This window comes from Spermophilus citellus (assembly GCF_964194105.1).
Source record: "Spermophilus citellus genome assembly, chromosome: 3".
Lineage (NCBI taxonomy): Eukaryota > Metazoa > Chordata > Mammalia > Rodentia > Sciuridae > Spermophilus > Spermophilus citellus.
The window spans coordinates 129,946,669-129,965,029 of NC_138184.1; the positions used below are offsets into that span (position 1 = coordinate 129,946,669).

Consider the following 18,361-nt stretch of genomic DNA (forward strand, 5'->3'; position numbering starts at 1 on the left):
AATAAGCTGCCTCACTTTCATTTTTAAAAAAAGCAGGAAACAAAACAGCAAATCTGGGACACAGGGCAGACACAGGCAGATACGGGAGTGGGAGAGGGAGAAAAAAATAAAAAATGAATTTCAGGAAGTTAAAAAAGTTATTGCTATGAAGAGATAAAGATGATAAAGTGCACAATAAAAGGATATATTAGAAGTAAAATGCAGTCAACATCCTTCACACATTTTTTTGATGTATGAGAAATGTGCTCATCTCTTTACTAAAAATTCATTTCCCTAACTATGTAATTCAGATTTTGTGAGCCATCTAATGACTTTTGAATGTCTCTAATTTAATGTAAAATGTAAGGAATTATTTCTATCATTTAAACAAAACAAAATAGAACAAAACCTTTCTTAACTGACACAACTATGACCTTAAAAAATAATACCCAGAGTTCAAATACCACCCTATTTCCATGTATTAGTGTTTATGCTTGTCTAAGAAAAACCACTGGCAAATAAAATGAGAAGCAAAACAGGTAATTCTTGCTATTAATTGTAAATTTTTTATTTTTGTGTGGAAATCTAATGTTTACTTAAAACCCAAAAGTATAATAGAAACAGATATATTAATCCATTGAGCCTTTCCATAAACATTTTAAGAGTTTACTCATGATACATTCTTTAAGTTAACTCACATAAAGCCAACTACTTATGAAGTATAATTTAAACTCTATTGATGATTTAATAACAAGCACAACATAAAAACCAAGACTCTTCCTCTGTTTCGGCATAAATTTTTTACTGTGAATTATCCTTTTAATATCTCTGGAGTCAATTCTGTGTAAACCAGGATGGCCGTTTCCTATCTCGTTCAATGATCCTCTTGCCTTGATCATTTTCTGATGGTGTCTCTCCTGAGTACAGCACAACAGTCTCCACTGTAGGAGCCTTAAAAGGCCCCCCTTCTTGCTTCCTTATCTGCTGTCTGATTTCTCGAGCCTCTTTGCACACCTTCTCGTAGCAATAGCCACAAAGGACATGCTTCTGTTTCAGGTGACCACATTCAGGACAAATGTCTATATTGTTCTTTAAAACAAAAACATAATAAACAAAAACATATATAATACTTATATTTTAGAGATACATCTTAGCTTTCAGAGAAGTGTTTGGGCTACATGAGTCATATACCATCTAGTTCAACCTCACTTTAATAGGGAAACTGAAAACAAGCAACACTGAATTTGAATCAATAGAAAATTTGGGAATAGATATCAGGTTTACAAACTTTGCATCCGATACATTTTTACTTAAATACAGTAGTCATCTTCATATAAAAAGGTTCTCTATTCCCCAGCTTCAAATACTAATTATCCCATAATGAGTCCATCAACACAGTGGGGTGACCTATGTAGACAGCATCCTAAGTAAGAAACTAAGGAATGATAAATTCACTTTCAATTATCTTGTGGAAAACAAGATGACAAGATTATAACCTGATTTTCTCTGCTTTATTACTATGTGATTTGAATTTCTGTATAGAAATCATAGGTTTGGTGGATAGTCTATAACTTTTTTTGTATGTGAGCACTGATTAGTCCTTATGTAAAATTCTCTGAACTTCTTCCCTGACTGCTTTTAATATTTAGACTAGAGGACAGCACACTTACATAATGAGAATATTGTATTTCACTTAGGCTGAATGATAGGCAGAAGATCTGAGACTGTGAGGCTACTCAAGGACAGACTTGAGGAAAAGCACACCTACAAAAATCAACACATTACCTTAACTTTAATAAGTTTGTGAAGGTTTCTTCTCCTACACCGGTTCACTTCAATGCTGCGTCTGTTTTTGGGAGCTGCCATCCAAAAGATGTTATCCAAAAAGCTGGAATTATCCTTACTTCCACTGGAATCATTTGTAAATATGGCTGGACCCTGGACTGCTAATGCTGGTCCTATAAAATAAAACATGGAGATACAAAATCAGTTTCTAGCTCCTAAGAGACTATTTACAGATATCACTATCCTTGCTAATCAACTGTGATATGTTAACCAACACAAACATGTGTAGACATATTGATAGTTTAGCATGTTCAACAGAAATTTAACATGAAACCTGAGCTAGTAAAATATATAAAATTAAAGCTAATAAAGAAAGGATAACTTAAAGAACGCAAATAGAAATTTATTTTAATGAAAACTGCTGAAGTGAGTTAAGAGAAATTACATCAAGAGTTTCTCATCTCATGTAGTATAGAACTCAGGAATTTAGTAGTAAACATGAATAAAAGAATGACAGGTGCCTAACTTCAAAAAAAAAAAAAAAAAAAAAAAAAGAAGAAGAAACAAAATCACTCAATTGTCCACATTTTACTTGGTGGGCAGCTAATTAATTGATGTACACGTAGATCTGATTAAAATTGACTAAATGCACTTCTGACCTGCACTGGGATAACTGTGTACTAGCCTCTTAAAATTAGTTCATTTATCAAATCACATGGTAAGTTCCTCAAATCTCTAAGTTCTTCAATAATATTTAATCTTGACTCCTGTCTGATCACTATGGAAAAGACAGCTCAAAATTTCTTTGTATATTTTTATTTATGTGACTATCAATGTCTCATTTTTGTTTTTCTAAATTGCTTATAAAAATCAAAGAGATTCCTTTACTCCTTCTTGGCTATTCTTGAGACTTACAATACTACTTTTGTTTTTTAAGAACTCTTAAAAGTACATAAAACTCTCTACATTTAACAACTGATATTCTTTTTCAATAGATCTAAAAGTATTGCTAAGCATGGCCCAGTGGTTAATAACGCAGACTGTCTGTGGGACGCTGAGATTTTTCTAAGTCTATTTCTTCAGTTGAAAAGTGGTGAAAATTTATGGGATTGATGAGAAGCTTATCCCAGGAAGTGGTTGGTGAAAATGTACTTAGCCCAGTGTTTGGTGTATTGTAGTACATATTTTCTTGGTCTGCATCTGTTTAGATTGCCTAGGTATTATCACTTTGGGGATATTTAGTAAATGTCAAAGCAATAACAGTTTTAACATCCAAAATATTTTCAATTAAAACTCGTTCCTCAACGAATACAAGGAATCAGAATTAATCTGCACAGAGCTCAAACACCACAGAGAAGAACAAGTTGCATCCTGTGGACAATGGAACTGAAAAAAAAGACAATTGGGATCCGCAGTGGCCAGCCATAGTGCCAAGTATACACACAGGACAACTCTAAAACTCCTGGACAAATGAGACTTAACCGAACTCTAGCACCACTTCTGGCAACATAAGGTCATGCCCCTGGGATGACCTCAGCTCTCCTTAAAGTTTAAGCCTGAGAAAGTTTCACGCTAACAGGAAACTTTATTTTGGTCTAGCCAATACACACCTGAATAGGCACCTGAATTCCTTATCTTACAGGATCTACTAAAAAGGAATTACAATTGTAAAGACATATCACTTTCACCTCCAAAGCGTCTCTCTCAAGAACCCAAGGCCATTCCTTTGGAATATAATCAATGATCAAGAAGGCTTCTGTCTCTCGGTCTCTTATGTGCGAACAGAACTCTACCTTGGATACCTGCGAGCTAGCAGACACAGCTGTACTAATCCCACTTACAATGACCAACCAGCCCCTCGCTCCATTTCACTTCTCTTACTCTTCCGACTCACTTGCCTCCATTCTCCTTTCAAAACGCCCGTATCACCTCTGTAAATTGGAATGAAACTCAGTTCTTTCCTCCTTCAGAAATTACTCGAAAGCATCTGTTTTCAGCATTTTAACAAAATTCGGCTGTGCTAATCCTTAACAAGCTAAGGACAAGAACAGAAAATTTATTTATTTGCTCGATGCGCACAAATAGCTGCTATGGTTTCCTGGCTAAAGTAAGGAACCACGTCCCCCTATGCGCCTCCGGGAATGAGAAAGGCCAAGGACAAAAACCAGGAACTGTGTCTACCAAGCAGCCTGGTCTCCTCATTGATCCACTTCCTACGGAGCCTTTCTTTACCTACCCCACGGAGGAGCTGGATACCCTGGCCAGCTCTTTTGAAGTTTTCGCTGCAGAAGCTCCCAGCAGTTTCGGAGCAGCCCCCGTGCAGCGGGCCACGGAGGCACCACAACCAGGAGCATGCCAGACGCCATCTTCATTGCCGGAAAACGGAACTCACTGGGCTGCTGGATCCTGCCCCTATGAATGTGCACAAAGACCCAGAGTCGGGCAAATCTACCTTATAGAACTACAACTCCCAGAATGCCCCTGAGGTGGCTCTGACTCTGCTCCAATCAGAGAAAAAGAAGGAAAGGAAGAGGGCGGGGAAATGGAAAGAAATCGACCGCGGTGCGCATGTGCGCGAGTGTGCTTTGGTTCTCCGGGTAAAGATGGCGGAACGCGGTTACAGCTTCTCGCTGACTACATTCAGGTATTGAAGGGACCCCAGGGTCCTGCACGTAGCAAAGGTTGCAGGAGACTACCCGACCCCACTTTATTTGTAGTGGCTTGTGCCTTAGAATTTCCGGAGGGTCCAATGGGAAGTGGAGTTGGAAATGCAGCTTTGCAAAGTCATTTGCCGGGCCGGCTGGGGAACGGGAAAGCCTCGAAAGTCCTGGTTCCGGCAGGCCTTAAGGAGCCCATTTGGGGGACCTGGGAACAACTGGAGATTGCGGGACCGGGAAGCTGCTAGGCAGGAATTCACTTTCGCCTTGAATACAAGAAAAGGAGGAGTTAGCTTGCTCCTGGTGACCCGTTCAGAATTCAGAATTTCCTTCTTGACCCAAAGTAGGCCCCATGCAGGAGTGCGTGAAACTCGGAATCCCCACCAAATATGTGGGGTTGCATTTTTTTTTTTTTTAAAGAATCCTGGCTTTACGATTAGGCCGGAGTCTTGGTTACAGTTTGGCCCTAGTGTCTTGAAACTTACGCTTTCGGTTTCTTCCGTGTCCCAATTAGAAGCGTAAGGACTGAAAAATGAAAGCGCTGATGTTTCTATCAATTAGGTTGTTGTGGGCCCCAAAATAACTAGGCTACAATATATGTTTTGGTCTTTTTGGTTTTGTACGGAGGAATGCTTAAAGAGTTTAGGTTTTTCTGTTATAAAACGGAATTAAAGTAATATTCTCAAAATACAGTTGAGGTGAAACATCGTACCCAATGTAAGAAAACCATCACTGAAGAATTTTTAAAAATGACCAGGGAAGGATTCTAGTTTGACCATTTTCTTAAGGATCAGTAATGTCCCATTTAGTTGTCCTGTCTGACTACTGAAGGCACAGAGGATCTAACTTGTTGAATACTTTCTGTGTTGGTGCAACTTAATCCTCCTCCACTGCTTTACCACCACCTGTAATGAATGTTATCTTACCGTGTTACTGAAGAGCTATCCACACTTGGACAAATTAACTTGTCCAAGGTCATTATTGAGTAATTAAGTGGAATACACTTTTTATTGCATGTTGTCTTACTAAAATTAAAAAAAAAAGTCTTCCTCTTGGCAGTTTTCAGTATGTCAGGATGCAATAGTGTTCTGGCAAACTTTGAATGAAATTAATTTAATTAAAGGGTTTTGTTATATACCTTGACAGAGACTAAAATGTGCAAGGTAACCACTGTTCACTTATGTGAATATAACACACAAAATTCTTTATCTCTAAGGATAATTTTGGTGGAGCAGAGGCACAAAACAACCATATTTCATCAGGGACTGAATAGTTTTTGTTTTTTTTTTTTTTTTTTTTTTTTTGGTATTGGGAATTGAATTCAGGGGCACTCGACCCCTCCCCTCAAGCCACATCCCCAGCCCTGTTTTGCGGTTTATTTAGAGACAGGATCTCACTTTGTTGCTTAGCTCTTCCCCTTTGCTGAGGCTGGCTTTGTTGCTATCCTTCTGCCTCAGTCTCTGGAGCCACTGGGATTTCAGGTGTGCTCCACTGCCCTGGTAGGACCTGAATTTTTTTTTTTTAAAGAGAGAATTTTTTAATATTTATTTTTCATTTTTCTGTGGACACAGCATCTTTATTTATTTGTATGTAGTGCTGAGGATCGAACCCAGCGCCCCGCGCATGCCTGGCAAGTGTGTTACTGCTTCAGCCACATCCCCAGCCCAACTGTTGTGATTAAAAAAAAAAAAAAAAAAAAAAAACATTTTTAGAATGTTATGATTAGAATTAAAACTATTAGTGGTGGAACTGACTAGAGATTATGGGATGAAGAAGGTGTTTTTGTACCTTACATTTAGCTGAAGATATTGACAATAATTGAGCAACTTGGCGCCAGTTGATGAATTCTGAAAAAAAAAAAAAAAAGTTTTTCTGTTACCCAGGAATTTTATTTAAAAAGGACAAGAGAAGAGGCATTAGTTTGAGTGATTAGGAAAGATCCATTTTTCAATGATTTTTTATTCTGGAAAATGAAAAGGAGCCAGCTGTTTGAAAATTTAGGAGTAAAGATAATAGTTGATAGAAGGTGGAATATAATGAGCAAGGAGGTAATATAGCCGAAGGCTAACCATTCAGGGTCTGCAGGCCAGAGTGAGTAGTTTTCATTTTATTTTAAGGGAACCAAGAAGTTTTTATAGGATTTAGTTGTGGATAACATGCTTCAGAGATAATTCTGTCTGGGAGTATAAGTAAAAAGGTTACTTTGGTTATTCCAAGTAGAGGTGCTGATACTTTACACTGAGGTGAGGGTATTATTGACTATAAAACATGTTCAGTTGCTCAGCAAGCTTGCAGGTTATTGAGCTTTCACAGAAAGTTGAAATGATAAAGGTATTTATAGGTGGCTCTGGGAGCAGAGAAAAGATAATTAAGTTTGCATGAGTCTTGAAATATTCCCTGGAGGTATTAAAACAATACTTGAAAGCTAGATGAACCCTGAAAGTTATGATTAGTGATCATTAAGTGTCAAAAAGTTTACCCAAATGTTATAATTTAAATGCTTATTACTATTTTCCTGTCAAGTCAGCTAATTTTATTTAGTCTGTAAGCTGCCACTTTATCAGTCAAATGACTCTGGATTCCCAGTAGTAGGTTATTTCCTAAAAAACATAACCAGAGCTTACACTTTGTTGAGGAAGACACATATTATAGAAATAATTAATATATGATGAACTTTAGCCAAAGAGAAAGTATAGGACACCTTAGGCATGATTATATGGGATTCAAATTAGTCTGACAGGGTGGCATCCCTTGAGGGCATAGCGTATCTACTAAGGACTCTAGGATGACCAGAAAGGAGTTTATTAGGCAATAGAGAAATAGGAGTCATGTTTAGGAATTAGCTTGTCAGAGGAGTTTTGACATCTAAAGAGCAGCCTGTGTGTCTGGAGCAGGGTGGGATGGTGAAAGTTGAGATTTGAGTGACAATACCTTTAATTGTATGAAGTTAAAACAGATGGCCTTCTGGGGCTTAAGATCATCTTCATATTTTTCAATAGTATAAGATATGGACCCAGTGGTGACACAGAACCAATTACTTTATTCAGGATTTTGTTTCTTGTTTTTTCTATAAAATGAGGAGGTTGGTTTGTGATGCTGATTGTAACTCAGCAACTACTTTGAAATAAAGTATTACCTAAAAGGCCAGTTTGGGACGAGTTATTTGCCTGCCAAACTCATGAAACTGGAGCTGTTAAATGTAACCATCTAATGGTTCTTAGAATTAGTTTTATATTATATGGAGAATACTTCGTTGTGAATGATACTTATCTAGGTCTTGCATGTTAAGCCCTGTCTATTTTCTTAAAAAAAAAAAAAAAGAAGAAGAAAAGAAAGAAACCATAGAAAATACATGCTCTTTGGTTTTTAACAGACACATACATTTTCTTGATTATGTTACCATTCAGAATTTGCTTATTGCTAATTCATGCCAGAAACTTTTATAGGCATTATTTCGTTTAATCATTGCAATAACACTTTAAAAAGAACTGCTATGTACTATTAACCTCCATTTTACAGGTGGGAAAACAAAAAGCTTAAGTAACTTGTCTAAAATCACAAGGGTGGTAAGTGGTGAAAAGAGACAATAGTAATGCTGTTATTCCAAGTACAAATACGAACCAACCAAAGGAAATAGAATTTGTGATTCACCATGAGTATCTTCAAATCATCTTGAAAATTACTAAACAGCTTCATATAGATAATCAAAGGCCAGCCGTTGCTTAGGTTTTGATTAATGGGATTTGAGTTGTACATCTGCACTCAGGATGTTTCTACAAAAAACATTTGAAAATAATGTGAACTTAGCAAATACCTGTGTTTCCTTTTAAGCCCATCTGGTAAACTTGTCCAGATTGAATATGCTTTGGCTGCTGTAGCTGGAGGAGCCCCTTCAGTGGGAATTAAAGGTAATTAAGTGCTTTATTCACTTTAGGTGCTTGTTAATAGTTTTCATGATGGAAGGGGTAGTAATTAGTTTATAAGTAAATAGCTGTGATAGTATAATTTTTAAGTTCTTTTTGTTAACTTAGAATACTGTGAAGTTTAAAGAAAATAGAAATAAAGACTAATGAGTTGATTAAAATTTCTTTTTAAAGTAAATGTAGAACCTTTACCTATTAGTTGTGATAACCTACATGTAGTCTTTCCCATTCAGAAAATCCAGTATTGTTTTGTTTTTCCACTGATTGTGTTGCTGCTCTCTTGCAGTTTTTGTCATATAACTTAGGATTTCCTAAGTTCATTATAAAACATAATTTAAAGATAATGTGATTGTTTCATATCTTAGTACTCTTAGAGAAGAAGTCTTGATGTTATAAGAACAGGGACAAAGTTATCCAAAATATGGTGTATTTTAAAACATGTAAATTCTCAGATATCCTATGTACTTTAAGAGAAGTTGAGTTGTGTAGTGCCTTTAGTTTGGGGGACTCCCCCTTCCCCCAAGTGCATTTTAAATGACCAGTGAGGGAAAAATTGATTTATCATTTTTTAGGTGACTTTAATACAGAATTTAAAACAGGAATCTAGAAGAAGAGGTTTCATAAATTAGAGGAAATAACAAAGTAGTTTGGGTTTAATCCACCAATAATTAGAAAATGATTGAAATAGAGGTTTAAAATGATTAAATATATAGGTCTTTTTTTTTTTTTAAAGCTGCAAATGGTGTGGTATTAGCAACTGAGAAGAAACAGAAATCCATTCTGTATGATGAACGAAGTGTACACAAAGTGGAACCAATTACCAAACATATAGGTTTGGTCTATAGTGGAATGGGTCCAGATTACAGGTACTTTATATTATTTATAGTTCTCTCTACCATTTCATGAATTGATTGTAAACTATATATTGAGGAAAAAAGTCAATGGATGTTCCTTTAATCTTTCAACTCTTTGTGTTTTGTTTAGCAATTTCAGCCTCATTAATAGCTTAATTTAGTTTGTCTATATACATTACTTTAAGGAGATTAACTCAGTTTCCCTCCATTTTAAAAGAGGAGATAGACATAGTACTTGGTCCTCTATCTCTGTTTAGTGGATACCTTGATTCCTTCTGATCACTATCCTTCCTCTGTTCTCCAAGGACTGGACATAAAGGGCTTCAGTGTTCCCTAATGCACTATTTATTTATTTATTCATACCAGAATTGAAGTCATGCAACCACTGAGCCATCTCCTCAGCCCTATATTGTATTTTATTTAAAGACAGGGTCTCACTGAGTTGCTTAGCACCTTGCTTTTGCTGAGGCTGGGTTCGAACTCTACAATCCTCCTATCTCAGCCTCCTGAGCTGCTGGGATTACAGGCTTGTGCCATTGCACCTGGCCCTAATGCACTTTTTAAATTTGTATATATATCAAAAGAACTAGAACCATAAGTATTGCAAACACTTTCGCCAGCAAGGGAGTTAAATGACTTTGTAGCTTTTTTGTTTGTTTGTTTGTTTGTTTATTTTGTTTTGGGTGCTAGGGATAAACTTGGAGCTTCACATGTTTTGGCAAATGCTCTTTCACTGCTCTACCCCTCTCCCTAATGCAATTTAAAAATGATTAAAACAGTATATGTTATAGTAAACCATATTTTAAAAAGTATCAGATGGCAAAAGAAAGCATCATCATAAAACTTCATTATATTTATGGTTCTTGTCAAAGGGACAGAATTCTTAAAGCCCACTGAAAGTTGTTCAGTATGATAGCCTTCTGGGATCCAGAAGCTCAAAGACACATTCCCTTTGTATTTCATGGGAAAAGAGAGTATTGCTATTATATCAGGTTACCAACAAATAGAAAGCTTTTTATTCATGATTTTGTAGAATAAGATAAATAGAGCCAAAATTTTACTTAAAGGAGTCAGGAAAAACAGCAAGATCACTGAAATGTAATCAGCTTTCAATATAGTGGATCTTGATACCATTGTATAGAAGGGAGACTGCAGTGTGCCACCACCAATAGAATAAACTTCTTAATATATTTGATTATTATGTCATATATTCTTAGTATCTTGACATTTTTATATTTTAAGTTAAAATAGTTTGAGTTAAAATAGTTTCTTACTGTTTCTTAATCTCTGAAGGTTACTTGAAAGTGTAGGCAGGGAGATTTAGGCAGTCTGCAGAAAAGACTGGTGCAGAGTAAGAAAAAAATGCTCTAAATTGTGTGTCTCTATGTTCACCCAAATTGTGTGTGTGTATGTTCATGTATGCATATGTGTGTGTTGGCTGGGGTGAAATCTAAAAAGACAGGGTGGCTGCTCTCAGGATAGGGAAGACTGTCTCCTATTGCTTGGCTCCTCTATGATGCTTTGATATTTTTTTTTCTAAATTAACTGGAATCTGATTTAAAAGTAAGACCGGCTCTGAGCTGGTAGCTATTATTAAAGCATACCTATAATCCTAGCTACTTGGGAAGCTTGAGACAGAATGTTTGCAAATTTGAGGTCAGCTTCAGCAACTTAGTGAGACCTTGTTTCAAAATAAAAATAAAAGGGGCTAGGGATGAGTGGTACAGCACTCCTGGGTTCAATCCCCAATGCCCCCCTATACATACAAAAAGAGATACATATTAAACTTGTGTTGTAGGTATATGCCTAGAGAAGGGTAATGGGTCTTTTTGAGTAGTAGAGCATCCTAATTTTAATTAAATCTTATTTCTTCCTTCTTTGTAGAGTGCTTGTGCATAGAGCTCGAAAACTTGCTCAGCAGTATTATCTTGTTTACCAAGAACCTATTCCCACAGCTCAGCTGGTACAGAGAGTAGCTTCTGTGATGCAAGAATACACCCAGTCAGGGTAAGTTGATTTTATTATTCAAAATGAGGTATGAATTACAAGGAAAAAAGTCATTTTAAAAGAGGAGATATATAAATAGAGATTTGTTCTCCCTGTATTTGCCTAAAAATGGAGGAAATCACTAAGATTATTTCTGATCTTAACTGTACTGAAAATGATTTCTTAAGGAAAAATGTGAACACAACAGCAGAAAGTAGCTTTTAGATACCCAAAGACCTTTGGCTGGTTACTAATTAAAACATTTATGGGCAATGATTAGTATTTCTACATTTGTCTTCCCAGTGATAAATGATTATTAAAGGTAATGAAAGTAATAGCTGTTGGATACATTTTATTCATTTTAATCCCGATGTTTTTAGGTTTGGGTGTGATTGAGAGCATATAGGTAGTTGTTGAAATGTAAACTCAGTGGAAAAAAGAAGTTTATTTAGTTCACAGTTCTGGAGGTTCAGTAAAATGGTGTTGGCATCAGCTTCTGAAGATGTTCTTCTGGCATGTAGCATTACATGGCCAGAGGGAGCCCTTGCAAGATAGGTCATGTGGTGAGAGAGGAAGCAAGACTATGTGAAGGAGCTAAACTTGCTGAATTGTAACTATCCACTCTTGTGGGAACTAGTCTATTCCTGTAATACCTAACCAGTAGGCATTAATCCTTTGCAAGGATGGTGCCCCATGACCTAATTTCCTTCTACTAGGTTCCACCTCTTAAAGATCCACCACCTTAAACTTCTATACATGAACTTGGAAATAAACCCTACCCAAACTAGGGTAAGGTGTTACTCCATTCATCCAAACTTAAATTTAATTATTGCTTCTCACTTCCATAAAGATTCATTTACAAAGATTTTAAATATTTTCTAAGGAACTTCTAAGTCTTATTCAGTTTATTTGATAATTTGCTTTTCTTGAGAGTATTGATAAATTTTCACTTGAGAGTGATTTTTAACACCATGAACATACCAAATAATTTTCATTTGCTTTCTGCAGTGGTGTTCGTCCATTTGGAGTTTCTTTACTTATTTGTGGATGGAATGAGGGACGACCATATTTATTTCAGTCAGATCCATCAGTAAGTATCATTAGATGTATTTGAGGGATTTGTTAAAGTACTCTTTTAATATCTAATAAAAGAAGCCATGAAGGTTTTGAAATTTAGCAGTATTTTCTCTTTTTTATTTGGAGTTTAGAAAGTACAAGGTGTGTGTTAGTTTGTACATTTAAAATTCTGGTAACCTGGCCTTTTGCCAAGGAAGCTACCAGTTATAACTTCCCTCTTTTTCTGTCTTGTTCATTAACATTGCATACTTGAGTAACTTGTTGAAATAGTTGTTATCAAATCTCATTAAATCTATAGAATTCTGTTACTTAGGAAAATGTTGCAATTAAACATATGAATCTGGAGAAATATTATCTTTGCTAGCAGGTTAATCTTGGAACTGATTTTTGAGTGTCACTCTTACCAGCAAAAATATTAATTTAATTCAGTGTTTTGCAAAATGAATGTAACTAATATTTTGGGCAAGTTGTCTGCTCTAAAACAGAAGACTGGTATCTAGAATAGAAAGCATTCCTAAGTACCATTCCATATCATTCCATTTGTCATAAGTAAAAGTTTAAGATTCGGGACTAAATTTTCATTGTTTATGTTAGGTAAATTACAAGTTCACTCAATGCTAACCTTATTTATAAACTTAAAAGGCAAAAAAATTAGATATGTATGATGGTTACTTAAATCAGAAAAGGAAGTATTTGGGGAATTTTGACATTGTTTTTACCTCATCCCTGGGCTTCTGAAGCTAAATGACAATTTCTTTTACTTCACTTTCCAGTGGGTAGCAGAAGCTCCCATCTCTGGAACTGTATGCATTTTTCTTGCTCTGTTATCTAAAAGGCAACTGTTTAAATTGTTTTAATATGTTTGATATATCTTTCTTGGTATTTTTTACTACATGCATATGTGCATATGTTTTTCAACAGATGATGTCATGCTATTTATGGTATTGCTGCTGCTTTCATTTCACTTCAAATTACAAAATATCAAAACCTTTGAATATTTTTTAATGAAAAGCTACCTCTTTAATTTATTCACTAATGGGTGGTGAGTCGATCACCAATTTTCAGAGTTATGTGATAGATTTTTAAGTCCCTTCAATCCAGTAAGCTAAACTGTTACTCTTAATTACTTGTTAACCCCAGTTTTCTTTAACTTTTTTTAATAGAATTAATGTATAGTACACTGCATCATCAACAATTCTCATCATTAGTTTGTTGAGTTTTGATATATATACATTTCAGAGGAAACTATCACCATAGACAAGATACCAACTTTTTCCTTAACTTCCAAGCTGTTTCATGCCTCTTTATCATCTATCCCTCTGACCTTTTTAAAAGATAATCTATTTGTGACATTTTCATTCCATTCCAATAAGTATTCTATGACCTTAGAAATTGAGACCAGTTACAGAGTTTAAAAGCAAATGTTAAAATAATACAGTTGTATTAATTTTTAAAAATGTGTCTCTTTTCCCTTTATGATTAGGGAGCTTACTTTGCCTGGAAGGCCACAGCCATGGGAAAGAACTATGTAAATGGGAAAACATTCCTTGAGAAAAGGTAGGCTCACAATAACTGGATTCAGCAGCGAATTGACTTGACACTTTTCAGCACACTTTATTATCATGGATCTAAATAAATTTGTGGTACTACTTTGTATTTGAACCTAGTTTCAGATAGAAGAAACAGAAAACTTCTCAACATCCTATCTTCCTAGCTTTCAGAATAAGTGGTATATTAATTTCTTAAGGACATCTTTTTCACATTCTTGTTTTTTTCTTAAATAATTTTTTTTACTTCATTTTCCCTGTTATTAAAAAAAATTGTGCTAAGGAGAAAAATGATTAAATGATTTAATAGCAGCTGTACATTATGATGACAGAAACATTGTGAAATCAAGAAATTGTGATAACCAAATACCTGCTGTTGAGTAGATTAAGTGTATGATTTGTGTTCTTGATAAGGAGTGGAACACTGTAAAAGTCTGCTGTCATTGCAGAGCACAACAAATTGCTTTCACTTATTCCCAGTAGTATTCCAGACTCAGCATTGTTTTAGTCCTCAAAAATGTTTGACCTTTGGAACAGAAAGCTTTTGTAATTGACTTGAACAGATGACCCTTTTTAGTACATATTTAACATATTAATATTAGGGTTATTAAAGACATTAGACTTTCACTTAAATGGTAAACTTAATCTTGGAGTCTTAAAGCACTTTGCTTAAACTTTTACTTATTGAGTCCAAACATTTCACATGTCATAACATGTTGTAGCTTATAAAAACAAACAAAATTTTAGAAAAGGTCTGATTTTTCTGCTTTATTTTGTAATTATAATATTATTTCAATTTTATTAAAGTATTTATACTTAAGAAATTTCCTAAAATTTTTAGGATTATACTTTTTCCAATGTTTGGGAATTGAGCGCCAAATGATGATAAATTTCTTATTTGGGGACAGCTATCAATGAAGTTATTAGAGGAATTAATGCATTATTTAGTATTTTTAAGAGTATTAGATTTTTTAAAAAAAATCTTGGGGCTGGGGTTGTGGCTCAGTGGTAGAGTGCTTTCCTAGCATATGTGAGGCATTGGGTTCCATCCTTAGTACCACATATCAATAAATAAAATAAAGGTCCATTGACAACTAAAAAGTATATATATAAAAAAAAAACTTATGCTGTTGTGGTCATTGTATTTGAATTGATATGAAGAATATAAATAGTGCCATAAAGTCATTTATTTATTTTTTTTTAAATTTTCTTTAGATATAATGAAGATTTGGAACTGGAAGATGCCATTCATACAGCCATCTTAACCCTAAAGGTTAGTCTACTATCTGCTAACTGGATTTATGAGGATTTTATAATTAATTGGAAAATTGATTATTTCACCTTCTTCTCAATAGGAAAGTTTTGAAGGGCAAATGACAGAAGATAACATTGAAGTTGGAATCTGCAATGAAGCTGGATTTAGGCGGCTTACTCCAACTGAAGTTAAGGATTACTTGGCTGCCATAGCATAATAATGAAGTGACTGAACAATCCAGAATTTCAGATAATCTATCTACTTAAACATGTTTAAAGAATGTTTTGTTTTGCAGACTTTTTGCATACTTATTTCTACATGGTTTAATGGACTGATGTTTTTAAAAATGACACTTATAAATCATAATAAACTGTTAAATTCAATTTGCAGCTTTTTAGGAGTTAGTAAAATTTTAACACAGCTATTTCCTGCTTTTTATCATAGCTGATTTCTAGAAACTACATTGCAAAGCAGAATGATGAAATCACTCTTCAGTTTTGGTGTACTTTTGATTAAGTCAAATTTTGTTGCCCCATTTACCCCAGGATGCTGCCTGTTTCTTAAAGTGCTGATTTTGAGAAACACTGCTTTTAGAGCTGGGAGAATATGCAGACTTTCATGGACTCATGAGACGATATGAAGCATAGGTGTTAGGCACCAGTAAGTGTGTATCAGTGAGGTCCTTGAGTGCCCTGTGTGAATGTATTGGAGCTATGAAGAGGGGTCAAATAGGTCTCCTGTGGAAGATATGTCAAGTAAATAAAGGACAATTTGCTGGTTCCTGTTGGTTTCTCTATCACAAGTAGGTAAGCTTATTTAGAAGGAACCCTAGGTGGTATTAGGCTTATGTTTTGTTTTATTTTGTTTTTTACTTTTATATAGGAAAAATGTTGTCTGCCTTATTCACAGCAAAGAGTTTATGAACATTGTTAGTCTTACTAACTTGAAGAGATAATAGGCAAATAAATGTAGTTCAAAAGATTTTGAGTAAGATTTAGCTAAGTTTAGGGGAAAAGTTTAGCGTTAGCCTTGCCTTGGAGCAGTTTTGACAGGATTCTCAGTTCTACTACTTGCCATCACTTTAACTCTATATATTATGAGTAATGGAAATGTTTTAAGAGATAGTAGATGACACATTGATCTCCTGTTTTAAGATGTTTGTAATGAAGCTTCATCTGATAATCTCTTCTTATGGGCTGTTGGTATATTGTGTCTCCAGCACACTAGGAAGTGAATGTGTAGTCGTAGAAAAGAATGGACCTTGAAGTAGGTCTCAGCTTATCCACTTATAGGCTAAGTGACTTGTACAAGTTAATTATCTCAGAGGCATTCGTTAAAGGACTTAATTTGATAATGCAAGTGAAAGGCCTGGCATTGTTAATGGTTAAATACAGTGCTTTTTAATTTGCTTAGACCCTCTGTAATGTCCAGTATTAAAAAACTAGAGAAATGCCAAAGTTCTATAAATGAAAGAAGGGAAGAGATGGTACTGAATTTAAGACAAGGAAAATGCATGTAGATTCTTATTGAGTGCTAACAGTGCATTCTATAGAATAAAGGAGGAAAATTTAACTGAATTATATTCGATCGAGGGGCAATTTTCTGCCTCCTGTCCCCATTCACTTCAAAGCCCACTTTCAACTGAAGCTGCCCATAACTCCAGTCTCTCTGTTCAGCATTTATTCTTTTTCAGTGGCCTTAAAATTAAGTTGGTCCTTTTTGTCCCAATTCTTGGGAAGCTCAATTCTTTAATGTAGCAACCCATTACATCCCTAAACATTCCCAAATCTTTGAATCATGTCTAGCCTGTGGATTCCAGCTTCTTTTAGTCTATTTAAGTATTATAATACTCCTAAACGTTCTTAACCGCTCCCTACTCTTGGTTCAATTCTGTCTTAAAAACGTTTGTCTCCACTCTGCCCTGTCCTTTCCTCTTTCCCAGTTCCTACTGAACCACAAATTTAAATTTGCAAAACAGTGATTAGCAGAGAAACATTGAAATATTCAAAATTCATGTAAATGGTAGTATGAAGGGGTTGAAAAGGAAAGGGGAGTAAGAAAAGACTATTATAGTGCTTTATAATTATTGAATGCCAATACATTGGGAATCAGGTTAGGAAACATCAAAGGAATTTTCATCTATTACTCAATTATTTTCATAGTATAAAACTCCCCGCTCTCAGTACTTAAGCTCACCTCTTTGCAAAGGCTTCATATATGCTAAGCAGTCTCTCTATCATTGAGCTATTTGTTTAGCCTATTACCTTCATCTCTTTATCAAGTGCCCCCTTACCTTGTAGGAAATCTCTCTCAGACCCTAATTGTAAAGAGCAAACTGATATTCATTGAATTTCCTAAGAACATGAAATAGTTAATAGGTCCCTTGGATTAGGATCCTGATTTCCTGAAAACCAGTCTAGTGGTCTTATACTAATGTCATGTTGCCTCACAGGGGTTCTCTTCCTTCCACCTATATTGCTTATAGAACAAGTAACATCTGGCTACCAAGTGATAATTTCCGGAGCATGTGAATATTTTTAAAAAGTTAGGTAACCCACTTCATCAGAGGCCATGCACCTCAAGTTTCATCCCCTGAAAACCAGGACTTTTGTAGGTTCTTGCCTCCCTGTTTTTTTTTTTTTTTAAAAAAAGGATGATATAGCCTTATGTGGTTCCCAATATTTAACTACTGTCAGTTCAGATAAGAATATAGACCTCTGTACAAAAGTTCCCCTCCAGTTCCCTACTCCCTGACTCAACAGAAAAGACTTTTCTTTTTAGGACTATATAAGTATACTATGATTATATTTTCTAAATAAATTCTCTGAAGGGGATACTGCATTTTTTTCTTTGTTTACTTTGATATCTGTGCAGCCATCTAGTTTTTGCTGTATTTCCCCAGCAGAACTTAAAAAACCCTCTGAATACTGTTTTCCTCGTGGTCAGATGAAAGGTAATTTGTAATATTCTCTCCCACACACTTCCCAGAAGCTCCTCTTTTGGAGATGTCAGTCCTCAGGAACCAATGCCAGCTAGTTGCTTGTTTGAAACCATTCTCTCTCACTTGGCTGGGTTTAAAGATTCTAGGTTAGAAATAAATTATCTCCACATTTTGAAAGCAGTCCTCCCTTCTGAATTCCAGTGTTGCTGATGGAATCCTACTGTTTTTGTATATGTGATGCCAAATGGTTTGTTTATAACATTTTCCCTCCGCAGCTCTTAGGATTCTTTCTTTTATCTACAGTGTTCTGAAATTTCACAATGGTTTATTTGCCTTAGTGTGTGTGTGTGTGTTTTT

The 18,361-nt window shown here is 35.3% G+C and overlaps 2 protein-coding genes across 2 annotated transcripts; one reads left to right on the forward strand and one right to left on the reverse strand.

The window, feature by feature from the left end:
• Positions 1-522: 522 nt before the first annotated feature.
• MRPL32 (mitochondrial ribosomal protein L32) lies at positions 523-4,183 on the reverse strand. Its single transcript, XM_081285304.1, has 3 exons — positions 4,001-4,183; positions 1,765-1,937; positions 523-1,068 (listed from the first exon to the last, which is right to left on the reverse strand). The coding sequence occupies exons 1-3, from the start codon at positions 4,134-4,136 to the stop codon at positions 814-816; spliced, it is 564 nt and encodes a 187-aa protein (XP_081141430.1). The 5' UTR covers positions 4,137-4,183; the 3' UTR covers positions 523-813.
• A 126-nt stretch (positions 4,184-4,309) lies between these two features.
• PSMA2 (proteasome 20S subunit alpha 2) lies at positions 4,310-17,695 on the forward strand. The gene is made up of 8 exons (XM_081285303.1): positions 4,310-4,408; positions 8,253-8,329; positions 9,078-9,210; positions 11,083-11,205; positions 12,193-12,274; positions 13,745-13,818; positions 15,024-15,081; positions 15,164-17,695. The coding sequence occupies exons 1-8, from the start codon at positions 4,368-4,370 to the stop codon at positions 15,278-15,280; spliced, it is 705 nt and encodes a 234-aa protein (XP_081141429.1). The 5' UTR covers positions 4,310-4,367; the 3' UTR covers positions 15,281-17,695.
• Positions 17,696-18,361: the final 666 nt, after the last annotated feature.

Excerpts from the sequence above, each read along its gene's own strand:
- MRPL32 (XM_081285304.1), bottom strand. The coding sequence starts at position 4,136 with ATGAAGATGGCGTCTGGCATGCTCCTGGTTGTGGTGCCTCCGTGGCCC. Across the intron at positions 1,938-4,000 it reads GTATCCAGCTCCTCCGTGGG|GACCAGCATTAGCAGTCCAG; the intron begins GTAGGTAAAGAA and ends TTTATTTTATAG. Across the intron at positions 1,069-1,764 it reads ACAAACTTATTAAAGTTAAG|AACAATATAGACATTTGTCC; the intron begins GTAATGTGTTGA and ends TTTGTTTTAAAG.
- PSMA2 (XM_081285303.1), top strand. The coding sequence starts at position 4,368 with ATGGCGGAACGCGGTTACAGCTTCTCGCTGACTACATTCAG. Across the intron at positions 4,409-8,252 it reads TTCTCGCTGACTACATTCAG|CCCATCTGGTAAACTTGTCC; the intron begins GTATTGAAGGGA and ends TTTCCTTTTAAG. Across the intron at positions 12,275-13,744 it reads TATTTCAGTCAGATCCATCA|GGAGCTTACTTTGCCTGGAA; the intron begins GTAAGTATCATT and ends CTTTATGATTAG.